General features: G+C 43.8%; 1 protein-coding gene across 1 annotated transcript in view; it reads left to right on the top strand.

Annotated features, from left to right (window-relative positions):
• Nucleotides 1-13,717, top strand: part of ITIH6 (inter-alpha-trypsin inhibitor heavy chain family member 6) — a 33,866-nt gene extending 20,149 nt beyond the window's left edge. Inside the window, 11 exon segments of the mRNA XM_044268734.1 lie at nt 1,766-2,013; nt 2,100-2,269; nt 2,357-2,473; nt 3,670-3,841; nt 4,827-5,143; nt 5,145-6,384; nt 7,370-7,462; nt 9,117-9,161; nt 9,285-9,398; nt 9,994-10,374; nt 12,393-13,717. Of these exon segments, the coding sequence (XP_044124669.1) occupies nt 1,766-2,013; nt 2,100-2,269; nt 2,357-2,473; nt 3,670-3,841; nt 4,827-5,143; nt 5,145-6,384; nt 7,370-7,462; nt 9,117-9,161; nt 9,285-9,398; nt 9,994-10,374; nt 12,393-12,634 (3,139 nt within the window). The 3' untranslated portion in view covers nt 12,635-13,717.
• Nucleotides 13,718-14,858: the final 1,141 nt, after the last annotated feature.

Below are 14,858 nucleotides of genomic sequence, written 5' to 3'. Positions count from 1 at the left end.
CAGAATGGGCTCAGGAATACTTCCAGAAACCATTGTCAGTGAACACAATCCACCGTGCCATCCGCCGTTGCCAGCTGAAACTCTACAGTGCAAAGAAGAAGCCATTTCTAAGCAAGATCCACAAGCTCAGGCATTTTCACTGGGCCTGGGATCATTTAAAATGGAGTGTGGCAAAATAGAAGACTGTTCTGTGGTCAGACGAGTCACGATTCAAAGTTCTTTTTGGAAATCTGGGACGCCATGTCATCCGGACCAAAGAGGACAAGGACAACCCAAGTTGTTATCAACGCCCAGTTCAGAAGCCTGCATCTCTGATGGTATGGGGTTGCATGAGTGCGTGTGGCATGGGCAGCTTGCATGTCTGGAAAGGCACAATCAATGAAGAAAAATATATTCAGGTTCTAGAACAACATCTGCTCCCATCCAGACGTCATCTCTTTCAGGAAAGACCCTGCATTTTTCAACAAGATAATGCCAGACCACATTCTGCATCAATCACAACATCATGGCTGCGTAGGAGAAGGATCCGGGTACTGAAATGGCCAGTCTGCAGTCCAGATCTTTCACCTATAGAGAACATTTGGCGCATCATAAAGAGGAAGGTGCAGCAAAGAAGGCCCAAGACGATTGAACAGTTAGAGGCCTGTATTAGACAAGAATGGGAGAGCATTTCTATTTCTAAACTTAAGAAACTGGTCTCCTCGGTCCCCAGACGTCTGTTGAGTGTTGTAAGAAGAAGGGGAGATGCCACACAGTGGTGAAAATGGCCTTGTCCCAACTTTTTGGGGATTTGTTGACACCATGAAATTCTGATTCAACATATTTTTCCCTTAAAATGGTACATTTTCTCAGTTTAAACTTTTGTTCCGTGATTTATGTTCTATTCTGAATAAAATATTAGAAGTTGGCACCTCCACATCATTGCATTCAGTTTTTATTCACGATTTGTATAGTGTCCCAACTTTTTTGGAATCCGGTTTGTAGAAAAATACCAAACAGCAGGTGACACTATTAGTATTCAGATCCAGGTGCTGATTTAAAAAATGTAGACTATTTTTCATGGTACAACCTCTTTAAGGTTAACAGTTTTACAAGTTATGGTTACTAGATTTCTGGAGAAGGGCGGTTGATGTCAGATTTAGAGTCAGGAAGAATTTTTTTTAGCCCAAGATGAGGAAAATTGGCTTCAACCTCATGGGGGTTTTTCCCTTCCTCTGGATCAACATGGCAGGATAATAGGTTGAACTGGGTGGATGGATGCCTTTTTTCCCATCTAAACATTCCCTTTCAATATGACTTATTAAGGCATATGGACATCATAAAAGGAGGTCCTACCCTGGTAGACCCAACACCACCATCTATTATATGGACACCCATTCATTTGATGCAGAAATGAGCAACCACACAGATGATCTTCAGGGGTTAGAGAATATGGACTTGCATCATTCAGTTAATCACTAGGAGGGACTGTTTCATTCTAAGTATAGGCTTTAAAGATGGGACAATCCCTTTAAGGATTCTGACCACCCAATGAATAATTTTCTGATCCCTCTAAGCAGCTGTCCAAAAACTTTCAGCAAGTGACATTTCCAAATGTATGACATATGTTTGTTTACACCACCAGTAGTTCCACACCAGACCCTAGGAGGCAAGATGGTCACTGCTCCCCAGTACTAGAGCAATAATAAGAGAGCACTAGGGGGCAGGACTTCATGTCCCTACACTGAAGTTCCATAGTAATGTGTTTAGCCCTCCATACTCACAGGGATCGAGAGACCGAGAAGTTCCGCGTTTCTGTGAACGTCGAGGCTGGTGGAGAAATTACCTTCACATTGACCTATGAAGAACTGCTGAAAAGGCAACTGGGGAAGTATGAGCACTCTGTTAGTGTGAGGCCTGGTCAGATAGTCCAGAACCTCACCGTGCAGGTGACAATCTCGGAAAGGACAGGGATAGAGTACGTTCGAGTTCTACCTCTACGGTCCAGTCGTCTGCTTACTAATAATGTACGAGGTGGGTATAAATAACTGAACGGAAAGCGAAGTTAACACCAAATCCACTGATTTTGGTTGCAAAATATCTATGATTCGTTCTTGCAGGTGAAGCAGCAGCACCCCCATCTACTGAGATAGAGAAGAGTCCACACTGTGCCCGAATCACCTTCCAGCCAACACCCGAGGAACAGGCTGCCCAGTCCAACACCGGGATCGCTGCCGATTTTGTGACCCAGTATGATGTGACCTTGAAAGACCTTGCAGGTGATGTTCAGGTAAGTAATGTGATATCGAGACTCCTAGACCTACAGTACATGACTTAACGTGAAGCCATTCAGCATATTTCATCTTGATCACCTTAGATCTACAATGGTTATTTCGTTCACTACTTCGCTCCACGTGGACTTCCTACAATCCAGAAGAACGTGATCTTTGTTATAGACGTCAGTGGGTCAATGTTTGGCACCAAAATGAAACAGGTGAATTTTTGGGTGAACTTGTTTAAAGTGCTATCAATGTCTGCTCCGTTGACCAGACCAAACAGTGCCAAATGGACCCCATTGACTATAATGGTGTTCATTCAGTTTCTGGACAAAAAAAGTCCACTTGTTGAATCAGCAGTGCCTTCAACACGGATGTGAAAGTATGGTTAATTTGGCTATTACTTCTCAATTTTTAGTGACATTTCCATCTTGAGTCAGGACTTGAGTAAACCAATATGAATCACTTTAACACTGTGCGTCACATTACTGTTTGCTATTTTTGCTAGTTATGTTGGAAATGGTACTATTTATGGTGGTGGTGGTGGTACTGTATATCCACATGACACTCTTATTTTGGAAACCATACTGCATGGAGCCTATAATTACGTCCCATAAATTAAACCCAGTCTTGGGGCTGTCAGACACACTGTCACGGATGTTGTAGGGGAGAACACCAAAAGACAACAAGACGGAAGGGAAAAGACACTAGGCCTCACCGCTAGGGAAGGAAAAGGGTCACCACCTATAAAACCCTGCTCCTGGCCCTAACTCCTATCCGTATGGGCACCTCTCGATGGTAGAGATGCCCATTACACAGGAACCTAGAAAACCCTGGTGGCCCTCGGATGCCCTAGACTTAATGACAGGGCAGAGACAACCTGTTCCTTCCCTAGTGAAGGAACCATCGTCTCACTGAGGCCTAGTAAACAACAGGGGGGGGGGGGAATACAAAACACAACAAGCGGAACACTTAACTTCTAAGGATGATGGATGATCAGGACTTCAACTAGAACCACACTCCAGCTCTTCCAACACCAAATTAAGCTATCCAGAGCAAGGAGTGATAAGTGAAGTCAAACTAAATAGGGGGAGGCAAAGGTCACATGATCCACACCTGAACAGGAGGTGTGGACATACAAGCAACACAGACAAAGTAAAACCAAAAGAGGCTGTCAGAACACTAATGAGCAGATAATCTTTCAGACCTTCTCAAACCTGTCACCGGTGTGACACAAACCCATTGAAAAGACTGAGGTTGCTAGGCAGTTTTCTGTAGCAACCACATGACTCAGCTACTCATCCCAATGTTGGCTTGGCACTGGCTTCTATTTGTAAAGCATGTACCACCTTTCTGTAGACCGCCATGTATACCAACACTGTTCTCATCATTTTTCTTATTTTTGCTCCCTCAGACAAAAAGTGCAATGCATGTCATCTTAAGTGACCTCCACCGAGATGACTCCTTCAATATTATCACCTTCTCAGATGTGGTAAAAGTTTGGAAACCTGCCACATCCCTCCAGGCAACACACCAGAACGTCAAGAGTGCTAAGGAGTATGTGAATAAAATTGAAGCTGATGGATGTAAGTAAGATGACTTCACCGAGCTTCGGAGACGCTAAGGTTAAGACTTAAAAATGTAATTAGTAAAAAAAAATCCCTGGAAAAAGTAGACAGGAGGATATTGGGGCTATTTATTCTGGAAGGGAGTAGAACAAACTCCACATGTTCCTGGAAGTTTCTGCTTTCATGTCTGTAACGAGAGGGCGAAGTAGCTTCTATGGTGAACTGGGAATCTTCAATGTTTGTAGGTGGAAGCAGCTGTGAAAGTTTACTGACTTCTACCTGGTGATCTTTAACCAGGTGCAGGGAGTTGTCACATGTACATAGCAACCAAAAATAGGCTCTTGGCCTAGTTCCCAGACAACCAAGATGGACAAGTGTACGGTTGCTTTGCCTTTCTAATTTCTAAGTTTGGGTTTGTCCCTCAAAAATATGATGAGACCTCCAGTGATCAGTTGCGATTTGCAGGAAACCTAGCAGCAAGGGATAATTTTCTCTGCAGTACCACCCAGGATAAATGAAGCATTACATGGTGTCCATGTAATCTGTGGATATGCTGGGTCCTCCAGATATGCTCTTAAAAGGCTTATCCCATGATTAATGTAAACAATAAAAATCTAACATTATATAGACCATGACAGTCTCTTTCTAACAAAGCTAGAACCAGCCCTGTACCTCACATGGATCCAGAGATCTCCCCATTCATTGCTCCAGTTGCTCTACTAGGTTTATAAATAGCCGGCTACACAGGGAGCGTATCCTCTCAGTTGCAGTTCAGGAGGAATGATCTTTCGCTGCAGCAGTTGTATGATGGAACTGAGCAGGTCCTATCAATTATGACTGGAGTTTTCCTTTAAATATGCGGGATAAGCAGCCACCATGTTGTACAATGATACAAGTACATGGTTCTAGCAAGGCCTTGTCTGGTCCAGTGGGTAGAAAAAAAGTTAATGATAAGTTTGTGATGAATCGTCAAAAATAAAACTAACATTGCATGTCTCTTCAGGGACTGATATCAATGGCGCAATCCTGGCTGCTGCTTCCATCCTCAACCAGACATCATCTAAACCGGAGAAAGGTGGAACAAAGCAGAAGATTCCTCTCATCATATTCCTGACTGATGGCGAGGCAACCTCCGGTGTTACAGCTTCCACCCGAATACTGGAAAATGCAAAAAAGGCCCTCAAGGGGACCATCTCACTGTTTTGTCTGGCATTTGGCGATGATGCTGACTACAACCTCATGCGTAGACTGTCTCTAGAGAACCGCGGTATAGCACGACGCATCTATGAGTACTCTGATGCCACACTGCAGCTGAAGGGACTTTTACGACGAGATTGCAAGTCCTCTCCTCTTCGATATCGAGTTGGCTTACCTTGGAGAAACAGCTCAAAACGTAACGCAGACCCTTTTCCCCAATTACTTTGAAGGCTCGGAGTTAATAGTCACCGGGAAGGTAAAATCTGGTTCCAAGAACCTTCAGGTTAGGATGACTGCTCATGACCAGAAAGAGAAGATCAGCTTAGAAAATGACATCACAGTGGAGGACAATGACACGCAATCCAGTTTTGGATGTTCAGGCAGTGTGGATGAAGTTCAGTGGTTTGTTCAAAGGCTTTGGGCCTATTTCACCATTCAGGACTTACTACAGGCAAAGTTCAAGACAAACGATACTATCGCTCGGAAGATCCTAACTGAAAAAGCCACCAATTTGTCCCTCAAATATAACTTTGTGACACCAGTCACTTCCCTGATTGTAGTAAAGCCTGATGATCCAGAGGAACCCAAAACAACTCCAGCGACCACTACTTCTACTACATCACTGCCTAGCACTACAGCTCAACCTATGCCAGTGACCTCCCCTACTACAGTATCTATCACTACTCCAACTATTCCTCCTGTAAAAGCCAAGACCACCACCATTTCCAGACTTATAAGGCCAGCCAATAAAACATCCAGAACATCAAATACGGCAAACATAAGCACAACAAGACCAACCACTTCAAGACCATCAACCATCTCTCAAGTTACAGGAACTAGAGGTCAAGCTACTGTAACTCCAGGAATTACCACGACTGGTATCCTAGGTAGGATGACTGCGATAGCTTCTGCTAATAGTCCATTTCCAACTACTCACACAAATTACCACCACAATACCCCTCTGCTTCCCACCAGAACACCTCAACCGAGCAGTTTTATACCCACAGTGACAGCTGTCTCCAAGACAGAAAAAACGTCTTCTACTTTCTTGAATTCTAACCTGCCAAAGATCTCAGTGGCTCCAAGCAGAGGGCCTATCATCTCAACGACAGAACCCACCCCAGAGACACCGACTGGGAATCTCTCGACCTCTTCTGTAGGTACAGTTATGCCGGAAGAACAGGATCAAGATGAAGTACAAGAGACCACAGTATTTCCGACTTCTGTCCCTGTGAACCCTACTTCCCTGAGGCTTCTTATTCTTCCTGATGATACTGAACTTCTACCTGGGACCTTCTCATATTCATCCTTTGTGGAGTCCTTGAATCCTCCCCCGGTTTACAGCTATTTTGAGGAGATTGCAGGTAAATTTTGTAGGAAAGGCATGAATTAACTTGTAGAAACTAAATGCTATAAGGTGTTATGGGTCGGAGTGGCCCGCCAGGGTGCCAGCGAATCCTCCAGTGGGCCTAGGTTTTAACGGGCTAACTGGCACCAAAGGTCTAGCAGAAGACAACTCAACTGTGAGCCAAACACCTTCCAATATTTCTTGGAGGAGGAGTAACAAATGACCTATTAGACCTCATCAATCATAGGGATTGTGGCGCTGCGGCCTCTTCATAGTATACCAAGCACAGCGCCATACACTGTATAGTGGCTGTGCTTGGTATTGCAGGTCAGTCCTATTTGCTCGAATGGGACTGAGCTGCAGAAATGCAATGTGATTGATGGACGCGATGTGGCCCATTCCAGCAGCTGATTGACAGGCTGCCGGTAGTCAGACCCCCACCAATCAGATTTGCTTAGGACAGGTCATCAATATTTAAGTTCTGGAAAAACCTGAAATAAAATAGCTGTTGTAACTGATAAATGGTCACGCAGAGTCGCTGTTCTGTCCATATCCTGTATAGTGGGTAGCATTAATCAGCGGCGCCCACAGGAGGATTCTGCCCAGTCCTGCCAGACTGCACATCATTGGCATTGGCATCCCACTGACAGATTGTGGGGCTGTGGACGATTACAGAAATAACAAGCAGCCGTCATAGCCCTGAGGTAGCAGATATTAAATGACCCTCCGAGATGTTTATTTGCAAGCCACAAATCGGCGCTGTGTGTTTGCACATGGCGCCCATTGCCAGCTAAACACATTCTGTAGGGCAGGCTCTCCCACCCTGCCTGCGGATTCTGCGGCTACTGGTGCTGACCCAGTAAACACACTACTTCAATCCAAAATCGGAGACTATAAAAAGCTGTTCTGGTTTTTTTTTCTCTTGCAAACAGCGCCACCCTTGACCTTAGGCTGTATCTGGTATTGCAGCCCATTTTTTACAGTGTATTTTGATTTTGCAGGTTCCATTTTCAACAGTGAAAATATAGGAGAAGATGAGGACATGGACTATAACATAGACTATTTAGTCGGGGAACCAGATACAGACCATGTCAGTGAGTATTGTAAAGGTCTGCCGATATAGGACGAATCTCAGCAGCTGAGTACAGAGACGGGATAATGAAGAGGACCCATCCCCTCTCCTGACATGCCTAATTTAGGAACTACTTGCAACCCTCTTGTAAAAATATTCTGAATCATTTCTGCTGTGCTATTCCTCTATTAATCCCAGGGACAGACTGGGAAATTTAAGTGGCCCTGAAATTAAAAGGGTCCAAATTGACGGAAGGTGAGGCAACACAATAGATGGGGCCAATACAAGGTGGCAGGGTCAGTAATACCATAGTGCAGCACAGAGTGCCATCCCAAGCTGTCCCTCTGTGGTGGCCATGTTCTGTTCTCCTCCATTGTTCGCTAATATGGATATAGAGCAGGGGCTTCGAAGATGAGATGTGGGCCAGAACACTAAGCCTCCAGCATGCTTCCTGGACTTCCTCTAATAATGACCCCCTATTGTTCCCCCAGTGGCAGGGGTGCACCACCAATGAGGCCAGGTGAGGCGATTGCCTCAGGCGGCAAGACCTAGAGACAAGTGAGGGCGGTGGCAGGGCTGTGGAAATATCTCTCTGTATCACAGAATGCTTAAACAGTAGGGCTGGAGGGGTTGGGCGCCGTTTCAATTTTCAGCCTCAGGACAGAAGAAAGACTAGGCGGACCCCTTGCCCACTAGTAGGTACCTGGTCAGCGTCAGTGAGGAGGGCTCGAGCGGCCCTATGGGCATAGGCCCACCTGGAAAATTCCCTGTAGGGTCTTTGACAATCCGCCCCTGATTAATCCTACTAGATCGGGGATGTCAAACTCGTGGCCCTCCAGCTGTTGCACAACTACAACTCCCACCATGCCCTGATAGCTGTAGGCTGTCTGAGCATGATGGAAGTTGTAGGCTTGCAACAAATGGAGGGCCACAAGCTTGACATATGTGTAATAGATGAATGAATTACTAGCAGTCTGCAATAAAGGTCCAGACGGGAGTTACCAATTGCCTTTTCATAACTACTTGCTTTCCCCACATAATACCAGTTCTGTAGCATCTATTCTTATGACTCTGTGTTGAGCAATTCCTCTATTATTTTTTACTCGAAGTTATGAAGAATTGCCAGCAGTCTGCAGTGGAGTTCCAGATGGGTGTTACCAGACAGGGGCGTGTCCCTGCACAGTCTTACACTATCCAATCAGTGCTGTCAGTGTCACACTGTGTGGGGACAACCCGTTCCCTCAAGTGGTAACACCCATCTGGAACTTCATTGCAGACTGCTGGCCATTAATTTATCATTTCTAGTGTGAATAATAGAGGAACGGCACAACATAGAGTCCTAAGAACAGATGCTGCAGAATTGTTATTACATGGGGAATGCAAGTAGTTACGAAAACAGACATGTCAGGAGGGATCTTTAAATTGGGGCCACCATGAGGCATTGCAGGTCCTCAAGGCCAGATCAAAGTGGGTGGAGACTGGTGGGAAAACAAATGGGGGCTGCTTTTTAGGAGCAAGCTAAGGGGCAGGGTGCTACTTGGGCAAACTTAAAGAGCCCACTCTTGTGCTCGGGCCATATCCGGTATTGCGGCTGAGCTCCAGTCACTCAGTGCTAGATGATGTTATAAACTTTGCTTTCCATTTCTGAACTAACATATTTTCCTTCTGCAAAACAGGCGCTTCTGGGGGTGTTCCTGGACTTCAGACCTTCATGTCTTCTGGTGAGAACTTCCTGCTAATGTATAGAATTACAAATGAATTGATTGAATTTTGTTAACAATTTTATCATCTGTGGATTTAAGATGTTACAGAAAATTTTCTTAAATGGCGTTCTGTTGTCACAGTTGATGGTGATCCTCACTTTGTGGTCAACCTGCCTCAAATCCGGGAGAAGTTGTGTTTCACTCTAGATGGACGTCCGGGAGATATTCTGAAGCTGCTCTCCGATCCAGTTACAGGTATCTCTCTTGAACCTCTACCTACTTTTGACCAGATACACTGTGTCCTCTGAGTTTGGACTAAGTTCCCGTAAGCCACTAAATGTAATGAAGGGACCTTAAACAAGGTGAAGAACATTGGGAATGGTCACCAGTAACTCAGAACCTATAGACGTGTCCTACTGGTGAGAGGCGTAGGGACCAGAAGTATGGACTGAAGGCTGTATGGACTGAAGAAGACATTGTCAGGGACAGGTGGGGTCAAGAACAAAAATGTAACCAAGAATCGGCACTGGTGAGCTACAACCACCCCTGAGAAACCACTCTAAATTCGTGTATCAGGCCATGATATTCTACAGATGAGAGCCCTGAGCTGAATTCATAATTCTGCTGGTTAGCTTGTCGTTAGACACTCCCATGACATCTCCTAGAATGCAGTTTGTTTTCCACACATTACTACATGGGTCCATACCTCTCAGAATACAAATCACCAGCATAACCTCCATATAAGCAAATCATTCAGGAAGATTTCAGCTCTGAAGCTTGCAGAATTGTAAATGCAGCTCTAAACTATGATACATGATACAGGGTGTAACTGTTGTATTTGTTTCTCTAGGAATCACCGTAAATGGACATTTAATGAAGGCTCCTGTGAGAATTGGCCATGAAAACCGCCTGCGGACTTACCTAGACGTCATTACGATCACCGTTAACCAGCCGCGGTTCGGCTACGTGATCAATGTCTCCCTGGACAGTTTGATGTTGAAGGGAGAAAAACTGATGGTTCTCCCCTTAAACCGAGCTGCTCTGCTGAGGAAGCCCAGACTGACCATCAAGATCGCTCCGTCCTCCAATATCACTGTGTGGATCGGTCGTCATGTGGAGCTGCTGATCCTGTTTCATCGCTACCAACATCCAACCTATCTGCAGATAAACCACCTGGGCTTTTACATTGTGAGAGGAGACGGGCTGTCTTCCAGCTCTGGAGGACTGCTAGGTAAGTGCACACAACAAGTGTCACTGGTGTAGCAGAATACTAGAGATTAGAGTGCTGTAGCAGTGTTGATACACTGTACCAGAGTGGAATAGCTGAGTGCTGTAGCAGAGTTGATGTGCTGTACTAGTGTGGTTTAGTTAGTGATGTAGCAGTGCTGATGCAGTGGAATAGTGTGGAATAGCTGAGTGATAAAGTAGGGTTGATGCAGCGTAAGGAGACTGGAATAGATAAATGATGTAGCAAAATTGATTGAACATAATGGAAACTGGAATAGCTGACTGATGTGGCAGAGTTGATGCAGAGTAATGGAGACTGGAATAACTTAGTGATGCAGCAGAGTAGATACAGCGTACTAGAGGTCAGAGTTGTAGTAGTGTATTAGAGAGTGGAACGGTTCAGTGATGTAGCAGAATTGATGTACTGTACTAGAGACCAAAATAGATGAGTGATGAAGCAGGGTTGATGCAGAGTACTAGAGATCGAAGTAGTTGAGTGATTTTGTAGAGTTGTAGTAGTGTACTAAAAACCAGATTAGCCGAGAGATATATCAGTGTTAATTGAACATAATGGAGACAGGAATATCTGAGTTATGTAGCAGACTTGATTGAACATACTGAAAATTTGAATAGTTGAGTGATTCAGCATATTAGAGACTGTAGAAGCTGAAAGAACTAGCAGAGTTGATGCAGACTAGCAAAGCAGAGTAACTGGAGATAAGAAAAAGATTGATGATTACCAGGTAATTTCTTCATATAAGTTGAGGAGAATAAGCCTTAGTAGGGGTATATATTGTAGCTAAACTGAGATCTGATGCGGCAGAGTGGAATAGAAGAGCCGTATAGTAGAGTTGATGCAGTGTACTAGGATACACTCAGAGTAACAAACTGATGTGGTAGAGTTCTAGAGACTGGAATAACTAAGTGCTGAATGGGAATAACTAAGTGATGTAGCAGGGGTGATGCAACATACTAGGGATCGCAGTAGCTGAGTGGTGTTGTAGAGTTATAGTAGTGTACTAGAGACTGGAATGCCTGAGTGATGTGGCAGGGTTGATGCAGTGTACTGGAGACCAGAATAGCAAAGTGATGTAGCAGTGTTGATGCAGCATACTGGAGACTGTAATAACTGAGTGATGTAGAAGGCTTGATGCAGCGTAATAGTCATGTTGTAGAGCTGTAGAAGTGTACTAAAGACTGGAATGGCTCAGTGATGTAGCATAGTTGATGTACTGTACTAGAGGCCGTAACAGCTGGGTAATGCAGCATACTAGAGATTGAAGTACTAGCTGTGTGATGTAGTAGAGTTGCAGTAGAGACCATAATAGCTGAGTGATGCAGCGTACTAGAGATTGGAGTAGCTGAGTGATGTTGTAGAGTTGTAGTAGTGTACTAGAGACTGGTGATGGCTTAGTGATGTAGCAGAGTTGATGCACTGTACTAGAGACCGGAATAGCTGGGGTGGTAGAGTTGGTGAAGCATAGAGATCAAAGTAGCTGAGTGATGTTGTAAAGTTGAAGTAGTGTACTAGAGACTGGAATAGCTGAGTGATGTGGCAGGGTTGATGCAGTGTACTGGAGACCAGAATAGCAAAGTGATGTAGCAGTGTTGATGCACTGTACTAGAGAACATAATAGCTGAGTGGAGTTGCTGAGTAATGTAGAGTTGTCTTCAATTGTGAGTAATGTAGAGTTGTAGTGTACTAGAGACTAGAATGGTTCAGTGATGTAGCAGAGTTTATGCACTGTACTAGAGCCCGGAATAGTTGATTTATGTAGCAGAGTTGATACAGCACACTAGATATCGAAGTAGCTGAGTGATGTAGAGTTGAAGTGGTGTAGTAGAGACCAGAATAGCGGACTGATGTAGCAGGGTTGATTGAACATACTTGAGACTGGAATACCTGAGTAATGTGGCAGAGTTGATGCAGCATACTGGAGACCAGAATAGCAGTAGCAGAGTTGATGAAGGCTAAATGGGGATGACAGAGTCTAACTCCAAAAAATGGTTCTTGTGTTTCAGGACAGTTCCAAAACGCCCGCATAGAAGTGACTGATCGAAAACAGGGCAATGATGTGACCTTCTCCGGAACTCTGACAAGAGGCAATCACACAGCCCCGGCGACTCTCGTGGTAAAATCCTTGAAGGACTCGTCCTCGCAGACGCACATGTCCAAATGTTGGCTGGTGAAACACACAGATGTGGAGGATATTCTCAGCGGAAACTACCTCTCCTATGTGGTATCAGACCTCCAAGACATGTAAAACCTCCTGCTGCTGGACACATACAGATGTAGCAGAGCTGAATTTATTACTGACCCGTCCGTTTTGTGCAACTAATTAATTGTCATGACCCTTGACCCTAGTGTCTTAAAGCTGTAGATTGTGATAAAACAACTTATCAGCTCTTCAATGACACACTCAGCACTGCTACATCTGTAGTCAAATGGTTTTAATCTGGCGTCCGATAACCCATAAAGTCCGATAATCCGGCACTTGTTTCAAGCACAGAACTGTAATAGGCTGTACGTACGTGAAAGGACTGGGACGTCGCGGGATTTGGTTTACGTCTTTGTATATTTATATGAGAGAAATGTTAATTAATATGTATAAAATGTAAAAAGGCAAAGTATAATGAAAATGAATAAGGTTCTGTATAATAGAGCGGTATTGTCCGATCTGTGGGTCTCCAGGGGCTGCAAAACTACAACTCCCAGCATGCGCCGACAGCCGAAGTCATGCTGGGAGTTGTAGTTTTGCCACCACTGGAGAGGCACGGGTTGGTTACCACTGCCATACATGAAATCATGTTCTTTTTTGCTGCCACCACTGGTTTGCTCCCTATAAAGCAGCAAGTCTTTTTTTATAATTTTTTTGGAAACAACGCCACCCTTGTCTGTTGGCGGTATTGCAGCCCATTAAATTCAATACTATCTTTATAAATTCATGTCATTAGCTCCCCCTAGTGGTGGCTACATGCAGCCCATTCAATTCAATACTATCTTTATAAATTCATATATCGTTAGCTCCCCCTAGTGGTGGCCACGTGCAGACATATATTTGAATGCATTCCCGGAGTAACCCTCATATCATAACCTGCTAAAAATTTAAGTCAAAGGATTTCAGGGGCCATGTCTGCAGAAGCGGACACTTATTATATATATATATATATATATATTTTTTTATTTATTTATTTATTTTTTTTTTACTAATTTCTGATTCATTAGGCCGCCCTAAAAGTGGAATATCCATAGGAAGAATTGTATCATAAATGTAGCAAGTATGTAACAGAGATTTTTTAGATTATTGTACAGAGAGAAATTCACCCGAAATATGTGATATATTTCAATAAACCGAGTGTTGTGACATAATGTGGGTCTATAGAGTGCTGCTTTCTATACAGGGCTGTAATGACAACAGCGACACCTGCTGGTCACAAGGAAGTATAACCCATTCCATGCCATATATGCAATAATTATTTACAAAAAAAAAACAACTAATCTCTAAATAATTTTAAAAATGTGAAAAAAATATTATACATTTTATATTCCTTTTTTTATCTTTTTAAGCATTAATGTGTAATTTATATATAATATATATATATATATATATATATATATAATATTTTTTTTTTAAGCAGGAACACGTCATAGAAACACACATTATCGGAAATTAAACTCCTGTTCACATTAGGATGTTAGGAAGTGACGGCACTGTCCATAGAAACCAATTACATTGCCCTTTTGGCACATTTTGTTAAATAAGATCATTTTCTTTCTTTTTATACATTTTACATTAAAACTGAGGCACACATTTATAATAAAGGTTAGTTCCATTTGCAAACATGCCAGTGACCTTGGGGCCCACGTTGTGAAAGGCATACCTACCTATAAGCAGGGAGCACAACTGCTATGGGGTTGGGAGATCAGCGCTGACTGAACTGCTTGCTTTGGAAATATCATAGCAGATGCATGCAGCCTCCACTAGAGGGAGCTCAATGCCTAGAGATGTATGCAGCTCCCATCTGTATATATTCATATGTCGTTAGCTCCCCCTAGTGGTGGCTGCGTGCAGACAGAATTATAACAAGCACTAATAAAACTAAAATACTTAGTGATGCATCCATGCCACCATAGTTATATGGAGTCTAGCATCATAGTACTGTTAAATAAGCCTCTGTTAAAGGGGCTTATAGTGATCACTGTGTTACTGCCAAAGGAAAAGTACTGGATGATCAGGGTGTAGCTATAGGCGGTGCAGAGGTAGCAGTTGCACCAGATCATGGTGCCTTAGAAGGCCCAGTGTCATGTGATGCTTAGGGGCCCAGAAGCGTCAAGTTACTCCTCTATGGTAAGTACGATAGTGTCAGGAGTAGTCCCAACTAATTCCGTACTAACTTTACTATGTTTAGGCCTTACAGGGGTTGTGCACCAGTGATGGCCAGTTCGCAGTGTTCGCCAGCGAACATATGCGGGCTGCCATCTTGACT

The sequence above is a fragment of the Bufo gargarizans genome, chromosome 9 (genome assembly GCF_014858855.1).
Source record: "Bufo gargarizans isolate SCDJY-AF-19 chromosome 9, ASM1485885v1, whole genome shotgun sequence".
NCBI classification, from domain to species: Eukaryota; Metazoa; Chordata; class Amphibia; order Anura; family Bufonidae; genus Bufo; species Bufo gargarizans.
The sequence above is the reverse complement of the archived record's forward strand: the minus strand, read 5'-3'. Positions and strand labels throughout refer to the sequence as shown.